The sequence below is a fragment of the Montipora foliosa genome, chromosome 13 (genome assembly GCF_036669935.1).
Source record: "Montipora foliosa isolate CH-2021 chromosome 13, ASM3666993v2, whole genome shotgun sequence".
Classification (NCBI taxonomy): Eukaryota; Metazoa; Cnidaria; class Anthozoa; order Scleractinia; family Acroporidae; genus Montipora; species Montipora foliosa.
Genome location: NC_090881.1, coordinates 39,574,891 through 39,584,584, shown reverse-complemented (window position 1 = coordinate 39,584,584; position 9,694 = coordinate 39,574,891). Strand labels below are relative to the sequence as shown.

Below are 9,694 nucleotides of genomic sequence, written 5' to 3'. Positions count from 1 at the left end.
TCTTGTCTGCTAACTGTTTCTCCATCTCTTCCAATTTCGAACTGTCATTGGGGTCTGCGTCTTCATCTGGATCTCCGTCATTGATAAATTCATTATCGTAGTCAGTGGGTTTGTCATCTGCTTCTTCGTTGTCGTCTGAAGAGTCATCGATCCTCATTCTCACTTTGGTGGGTTTAGTTCTCTCTCTGTGTTCTTCTACCTCTGCTTCAGTCAATAGAAACGCAGCCATTTTTAAAAACACTTTTGAAGTGTGTTACAAAAATTGTGTTTTCATCTTGTTTATATATCATTTTTTCATTCGACCTTTACCCACTTTTTATTAAAAACAGGAAACGGATAATAATCTTCTTCGTCCAAAACACGTTTTCGACCTGACCCCTTTTGTGGCGGCATTGAATAGTATTCGTCATCGTCATCACTGTCAGGCGGTTGTAACTCACCACTCATCCACGCCTGTCCTACATCAGAAATATCACTTTCTGTCACGAATTTTTTTTTTTCCTTTATCTGCTTGTTCCTTATTGAATTCATTAATACTTTCTAAAACGTCCCCCCATTCATCTTCGTCTTTATGCCACTCATGCTTTTTTCCTTTATAAATGCTGTCTAAAACTTTTTTTGTATCTTCATCCCACTCTTCCTTTTCACTATCCCACCCATGAGTTGGAGTGGAAGAACCAGACATCGAAGAATGCGCGTGACTCGGACCGGCAACACTTGCACTAGGACTTGCACTAATTCCAACTGAATGTGTGGGCTTGTTTGTTGTTGTTCCAACTCCAATTTCACGGAATTGAGGAGTGGTTTGAGGCTTAACATTTTTGTAACCGATAAGACCTAACTCTATGAATTGGGATTTATATTTTTTTGTTATCTTTCGAAGATATTTTATCACATCCTGGAAGTCGAGATTGTTTGGGAGTGGTGATCCTTTTCGTAGAAAATCTTTGATCCATCTGTTCATTATCACGTATTCTCGAAATGCTTTCAAAACATGGTCTCTGTCCATTCCTTTCCATTTATCCAATTGTTTTGCAAGTGGAAAATTTTCTTCTTCTTCTGAATTCATATATGTTTTTTCTGTAATTGTCTTGTCATTTACCGAGTGATATCTTTCTTTCACATCTCCTTGCTTACCACCACCCTTTTGTTGTTCTATTACGCGTTGCAACTCGTCTTCTCCTAACAAGAGATATTCTTTGACGTGTTTATCTTCAAATAGAGGCCGACCTAAGATGTTCATCGTTGTCATCTTCCTCCAGATGTTTTATTAATAAAGCTTGAAGAACTTTTCTTATAGTATCTCTTCCTTGTGATATTGCTTCTTTTCTGATTTCGATGGGTATCTTCTTTCTTTTCGACAAAAGTTCAACGACTGGTTCGATCTCTTGTCCTTTTTTATTTTCTTTTTCGTTTCGAGTGTTATATAGCAAATCTGATACTGCTAGGAATTCGTCGTTTTTTTCAAGTTCTGTATCTTTTATAACAAATTTTCTGATTTTATCACAATTTTCATAAAATCTTGTCTTATTTCTGTCCATACTTTAGTCGTAGTCTTAATCTTTCATTTGATGGAAAATACAAGTGTCCGTTTTCTTTCTGCTTATAAAGAATCCTGTTTTTATCTTGAAGGATGATTTCTTGTCCGTTTGTCAATTGAGAAATAGGTACAAATTTTTCTTTAGAAAGTCTTATATTTCTTGATGTGTACTCTTCCATTTCCTTCACTTGAATGATGAAGAGAGAGTCGGGGGATCTTCTTTTAAAATGTTCGTACGAATAGAGACGGTTCCACATTTTGACATGGGGTGATTATCTATTACCATATAGCCACCTTTTCTTTCCGTCCATATTCGATAAAGTTTTATGAGTGAATCCAGATGTTTTTTTGAAGGCACGTAGTCTCGAAAACGAAGTCGTAAAGCATTAGTTTCGTTTCTAAATCCAAAGAACACTAAAGCAGCAAATTGACTCCGCATGACTGTAGCATATTTACCTGGTGGGAAGAGCGATTGGAAAACAATAATGCTCGATAAATTTAAATGATGAGCGTTTTTCGTCAATAAGTGCTGTGTCTCCACATTGTTTTCTATCTCGGACTGTAGGTCGTCTAATACGATTATACCTGGTCTTTCTTCTTCTTTAAATAAGAATTTAATGTTATCTGGTAAACCTTTGTGTAGAACGATTCCTTTTTCCACCATTCGATCAAAAATGGGTTGCCAAACAGACCCATAACAATATACGATTTTCTTTATATTTTCTCCGTCTCTTGTAGAAAAGTAGAGATTGGCGTTTGAGAGTAGAGAATATAGGAAGTGAGTCTTTCCCGTACCCGTATTTCCATATATAGCGATGTTACTCGGATGGGTAAATTTAGGAGACGAAACACGTTCGCACAGTTCCATGATATCAATACAAATGCTTTCTCTTTCTACTTACACTCATCTTTATATTTTTACGAGGTTTACATATTTGCTTACTTTCTTTTAAGGTATCTCTGATTAATTTTACTAATCTTTCATCCGTGACATCGTTAAAATTAACGACGTGACTTATCTTGTCTAAAGTTTTTGGAAAGGTTGAATGCACGTTTTCCCACACTCTAAAGTCATTCGAAAATGGATCGTCTACATCAAAATCTTTCTTAAGAAATTCTAAACTAGGTGTTTCCATACAACTCATTTTTTTAAAAAGTAGATACAATAATCTCCACACACATCACTATCTAGTTGTTGTAAGACTATGTCGTTTCTAGTCCAGTCTCTAGATAAAAATTGTCTACAGTTCTCATTTCCATATATCTCGTTCCCATCGTACGAATCAAAATAAAATGTCTTTCCTTCCTTACAAAAAATAGCAACCCAATGTTCTCCTTCCAACCCATGTTTATCTGTAATCATAATGAAACAACAAAGAGAGGGAATATAGTAAGGGATTTTATCCGCAGCAAAAACTCCTAGAAAATTATTTTTTGAAATGTGTTCATCTTTTGAACAAGCTAAAGTAAGTTCCATAGTATCGTGCATTTTTATATAGTCGAACCGTCTATGAAGTTGCTGAACTTGACAGGATTTTTGGTTGGTAGTTCTTTGAATGCTTTTGGAGCCCAGCTATTATCCAGAGGATTAACACACGTTAATTCCCCTCTTTCAAACCAGCCGATGACAAGTTGTCGTCTGTTTGCATTGTTGGTTGCACTAAACCAAATTCTAGCAGAGAAAATACCATCAATTTTGCGAACGGTGTTAGATATTCCTTTTTTTCTGTTAGGAGTTACCTCTATATAGCCAAACCATCTACCATGCTGGATTTTATCCAAAGGAAAATTTCCGATGTTTTCTCTTTTGGAGTCACCTACATCTGCAACCATGTCACACTGAGTTTCCCATAAATATCTTCTATTTGTGAGATTGTTTGTCCAATTGACGTGACCTTTTGCAAAAATAGGACGGTCATCAATGTATAATTGAATCTTGCTACATTGAAAAGGTTTGAATAATCCTGGAGCTTGTATATGAGATGTCTGTGACACTCTGTCCGGAATTCTTCCATCTAAGGAAGTCCAATCTGAAACTAACACACCTTCAGCTGCATTGCTTTCTGTAATTGTCTTACTGAAGACCAGTCTGACTTTATCATAAGTGTCAAACATCAAATCATCTTGAGCAAAAACTTTTTTCTCCATTTTTTGATCTTCGTCTGCCCCCATCGATTTATAATCGATTAACAAAAATATTTCGCTGGGATGAATTTGATACACTGAATTATTGTTTACAGCTCCATCACCGTCATTCGCTCCTGCTCTGGATATTAGCATAAATGCATCATCTTGTAAGTCGATTTCTATCACATAATCCATTAAAGATGGTAAAGCTTTATGAATTTCATGCAAAAAACCGGGTAAGGGTTTTATTATGATTGGAATCCACCCCAAATTATATTGATATATTTCAAAGTTTTTAACGACCAATTCTTCGGCAGTGGGGGCAGCTTTTGCAAATCCACACTTTTCCTTATGCTGATTATAATTCATCTTCGGATCATATCCTCTATAAAGTAATAACTGCTCGCTTTCCTTCTCATCTTTGCTGGTTTGAAAATCAGATCTTAACGATTCTTCAAAAGCTAAATACGGTGATATCACTTCGACATCATGTTGTCTTTTTGGTTTAACACGTATACTTTTGATTATCCAAGCAGCTATATCATTTATGAAACGAACGTGAACGTTCGCTCCATCGGCAGCATTAGCTGGATCTCGTGGTTGGGTACCGTCTGCCAATCGTGGTCGTACTTTCATGTATAACCTGATGTCCGAGGGGATGAACCAATTATCTTTTCTAGCTTTCACTTCAAATGTTAACTTTTTAGAAGTCGTTTCATAAGGTTCTCGAAAAATTTTTGTTGGATAGGATAGATCCCAGGTCTCTACTAAAGGTAATTTAGGTGATGGTCCTTCAACATCTTCTTCCAAAACTTCGACTTGAGCAAATCTCTTCATTTCTTAATTTTTTTTCCTCTTTTCTTCAAACCTTCCAAAAGAGAATCAAGTGTGTCTTCTTCTTCCACCCGCCTTTTCTTTGCTAATGATGCTTTTTCTCCTTTGTTAGAGACTTTATCTTTTTCACCACTGTCTCCTGATTGGTTCAATCCTAATAATTGCATCATTTGTGTATTCACCGCTCTTAATTTCACTATCTCTTCTTCCATTTTTTCTTTGTCTGAGTGATCTTTAAGAATATCTAATCTCACACTATCTCTCTTTTTTTGTGCTACATCTCGCATTTCTTCTTTTTCTTCACTTTCTTCTTCTTTTAGCCCACGTACATTACCCTCACTGATCATTATCGAAAATAGGCGTTTATGGGCGTCTAATTCTCGTTCACACTCATCACTTCTTCTTTCCAATAATTCTAGCACCTTTAACAATTCATCTGTTGTATCATCATCATTTTGCTTTTCCTCATTATTTTTTTGTGTTCTCAACAGCTCAGAAACTACCTTTTCTTTAAGATTTTCGGTTTCGTCTTTTTGTTTCTTTAATGCTTTCATTTTTCCTTTTTCTTCTTCTACATTTGTCTTTCCATCTTCTTTCTTTTTTCTGTCTTGAGCAAGGTAAGAAAACATGATTCACAAGATGTTACTCTCTCAAAGTCTTTTACAAAGTGATCACTTTTCAAATAAAGTGTCGTCTTTTATTTTATCAGTTTGTCTAGTAATTTTTTAGTTCCAAATGAGGCAGCACCACCGAGAACTCCGGTTGCCAATGCTCCCAAGGCCGGAACAAGAAAAGGAAGGAACCCCCCTCTTTGACCTCTCCCTCTTTGTCTTCTCTTTTTTTCTGCCATAAATTGAACGAGTGCCGATAGATCGCCAGACACACCTTTTCCTCTCTGTTTTTTCCTTATGTAACTTTGAAGTAATTGTCTACCTTTTCGCCTTAATATTCCGGTACCCATGTCATACAATGGTAAAGCGGCTCTTAAAAGAGCTTGTTTTCCAATTCCCTTAACTGTTTGTCCAAGTTGACCAAGTACTATCCACTTATTCCTCTTCCACGTTGTCTCTTGGCAGCTTGCATCCAAGAAGAACTAGCTTTACTACTAGGTCTTTTGAAATTTCTTAAAGCCGCTTCTATATAAGCTCTTAACATAGCTGCTTTACGACCCGGCATGGGTTCTCCAGCATGTTTTCCGTGTAAATACCATCCACCTAATGCCTTATGCCACCTAGTTCTCTTGTTTCCCTTTCTAATCGCTCCTACTCTTTGTAACATAGCACGAATCTTTCAGGCGATTAATAATAATGATCCGTCAGCGGATTGAAGGGAACCATTTCCAAATTTTGAGTTCTTTCTTTTCCTACCATTTCTTCTATAACAAAGTCACAATCCACAAGAATGAATTGAAAAGAACTGGGGGAAATTTCACTCCAAACTGAATGATCGTGTCTTCTAGCTATTTGAATTGCTTTACTGTCTCCACTTGTGGCATCTAAACGCACTCCTATCACTTCTTTTCCTTTCTTGAGCACTGTAAAAGTGCACGATGAACTATTTATATCTTGTATGATTTTCGATACTTTTTGTTCAGTGTTCAAGAGTCCTAAGACCCTTGCCATTCTCTTATCTACTTCTAATTTATTTTTTCCTATATCTATCTCACTTTTGTGTTCTAAATAATTGATTTTTATAGTAAATTTACTTTGAACTTCATTGACTTTTTCTACAAACTCGCCAAAAGTAGCAATCTTTGATTCTGGTAAGTATATTTTAGTAGAAGAAGAAGATGAACTCTCAATAAAAGTGAAATGCGGATTAGTAGGATCTCTATCACTTTCTAATATATTTTTGAAAGTAGACATGTCTAAACACATTGAATCGACAGCAACCTCGTAATCGGTTGTATAACGACACGGTTTTTGAATAAAATTAATGGTTAATCTACCATCTTCGTCCGTTGTTCCCTTAAAATACATAAATTCAGGTTTAATGAAGTCATCTCTTCTTCTTTCCATTTTTCAATAAATTTCACACCAATTATTTTGCGCTTTTCTAAAATAAAGACTTACAGCTGTCGCTCCTGTATAAAACCTAGGTCTTTTCTTACTCGATCCAGAGACACTTTCTACATCTATTTCCAATGAATCGGTGAACACACTGTTAATTTTATGCATTTCCCTCTCTCTTTTATTCTGATAATGAACGACTTTCCCGTCTGCCGAATTGATATCGATGATTGACGAAAAAAGGTGGTCTTCTTTTCTCTCATCAGAATAAACAGGAGAAAGAGAAGTCAAATTTAATACAGATAATTTCACCATCTCCACATCTCTCGACACCAAATCTTTCAAAGGTCTATTCACGAATTCAAAATTTTTCATATCGTACTCCCCTTTTAAAGTAGTCTTGACTTTTTTCTCTTCCAAAAGCTCTACACTACCGTGTATCTTGAATTTCTTCTCACCACTTTCGTCTTTTATTTCCATAATTTTTTTTCTAGTTGTTTTAGATGCGGTGAAGACTTGTGTGGATCTAATTGGAATTAATCTATTTACTTTTACAGCTAATGTAAAAGAAGGATGATTATCTTGTAATCCAGTATCAAAAACAACATATTTAGTACCCTTATACACAACATTAGTGATGTTAAGCTTTGATTTATCAAAACCAACAAATTCACCTAAAAAGATCAAATTTACTCTTTGTATCTAAATCTAGACCGTTTGCCAATTTCTCAGTCACGACGAAAACAAGCGCCATTTTTTTCTTAATTGCTCTCATATATGTATCATATCCATAAAACATCTTAAGCTTGCGTAATGTACCATCACCACTGAACCAAGAATCGTAAGGTGTATTAGGTCGATCTGATGCACCGCCCCACAAAACAACGTTTCCAAATAAAAATTGTTGGAAATGAGCATTACTCCAATCTATAGGTCCTCCAGATCTAAAATCGGGAGTTAACACTCTGCCGAAAGTACTAACATTCTTTCGCATATATTGATATATCCTCCACCACATTGATCTCCAGGATGGTGAATCATAATTACCAGGATTCCACAATTTTTCAAATTCAGGCCATTTCTGGGGAGGATCGATAAAAGTGTAACATTCTCTATCTTCATCATATCAAAATAATTCCAATTGCTTCGGATTGAAAATCTGCACTCAATAATTTGTCACTAAGTCTTTTATTTACAACAGTCTTATCGTATTCCAAATCTTTTCCTTTTTCGTATACATCTTCTATGACTTCAAAAGTCGTGAAATACCTCTTTTCCGTAAGACTACCACTCTTTTTAATATTACCATCTTCATCTTTAAAAATATAATCCAATTCATTGCTCTGCTCATTATTAAAGATTACCTTATCCACCCCCATTTCCCACACACCTTTTCGTAAGTCTAGGTCTAATGGTAATTTACCAATGAAATGAGAACGCACTGAATCTCTATCATTTGCTCTAATCACGTCTTTATCGTTAGAAAGCAACCAAATAAAGAAATCATCATCAATACTTTCCCACGAATAATCTTTATTACTACTCATTTTTTGACCCAAACACCCACTCCTTCAGGGTAATCGGCTAATTGTTTAAAAATTTGTTTCCCTTTTCTTTCTATTTCTTCACCTATTCTAGGAGAGAGGGGTAATGTTACTTTCTGTATCTCGCTCTGAGTAAAACTACCTTCGACAAGTTCTCCAGATAAATCTTTAACCTTATATAAATTAATATCAAAACGTGGATATCTTCTAAATCTTTTATATACCTCAAACACTTCTCCTGTAAAGGTTCCTCTGTAATCTTTACTGAAAGCAGTTCGTTTTCCTGATAACCTTACTTTATCGCCCACCTTTACAGAAAAAGGTTTCTTCAAAAAATGCGTGTTCCTTGCTGTATCAATTCTATGATCGATTAACTTCGATAAAATAGCATCATTGTTAGCCTCGGTTATTCTTATGGGGGCAAATCCGAGTGCCGAATGAAGCCGTTTATTATAATTTTTGATAACCAGTCTGGTGATTTCCCTATTAGTTTTTTTCGGATAATACAATCTATATTTGTAGAAAAAAGACTGAAAGGTACGGTTAAACCTCTCTATTAAACTTGCTTTCAGATCAGTTGTTATTCTATAATGTTTTATCGAATTACGTTCACAATAAGAACTAAAAGTCTTATTGAAAAATTCCGTACCTTGATCAGTCTGAATATTATGAGGCTTTTTTCCGCATCCAATTATCTTTATCAAACCGTTTAATACGTGTACAGCTGCCTTGCTAGTTATTACTTCAGCATCTGCTTGACGAGAGAAAATATCGATCTTACTAAGCACAAATCTACCCAGTTTTGAATTAGGATGAGCGTGTTGATCTATTAAATCCAATTGCCACGTGTGATCTAAACCACTAGCAAAGTAAGGCGGTCTCACTTCTTTTAATCTTCTATTTCTTATAATCTGATTAGGAAAAACATATTTTCTTTCAAAATCCTTAACGTCACCATACTTGATTTTCAAATTTAATTCCTTGTTTAAAAATTCATGAACCTTTCTTGCCGATGCAAAGGCTACTGGTGAATTTTCAACGTCAAAATAAACTTTCTTCAATATCTTTTCAACTTTACTCATTCTTGTATTTCCCCTTCTTCCATCTCATCAAATTCTTCAATTCCTCCTTCTACCGCTCCATCTCATGAATAATCAAAATCATCAGGAATCCCTCTAATAATAACTGGATGTCCCGTAGGAAAATTCTCTTTTTTCATTACACTAGGGTAAAGAGAAGTAAAATCAGCAGCCTTAATACAATTTTTTGTCAAATCACACTCTTTAAATAAACAAATTGCTTCAGTTCTCCCCCCAAAAAGTGCTTTACGAGGATTAATCGGAGCTCTCAAATCAGTTAAGTAAGGATCTATCATTTCTAGATGATCTCTTACTTCTTCGTCATTTTTCATCATCTTATTCCTTTCACATTCCCAAATGTAATGAACATTATAACCCTCATTTTTTAATCTTGCAATTCTGTCTTGTGTCTCCATTCGAGTCAAAATCATTTTTTTCCCAGTAAAAAAAGAAACATAATCGTCAGAATAACACTTATTACACCCATGAACATTGCACCCCAAGAATTCCAAAACATCATTAGATTCTTCATGATAGCCGTCCACCCTCATCAATTTTTCT

General features: G+C 35.3%; 1 protein-coding gene across 1 annotated transcript; it reads right to left on the bottom strand.

Annotated features, from left to right (window-relative positions):
* Nucleotides 1-4,500: 4,500 nt before the first annotated feature.
* LOC137981961 (tropomyosin-like) lies at nucleotides 4,501-5,130 on the bottom strand. The gene has a single exon (XM_068828985.1). The coding sequence runs from the start codon at nucleotides 5,128-5,130 to the stop codon at nucleotides 4,501-4,503; it is 630 nt and encodes a 209-aa protein (XP_068685086.1).
* Nucleotides 5,131-9,694: the final 4,564 nt, after the last annotated feature.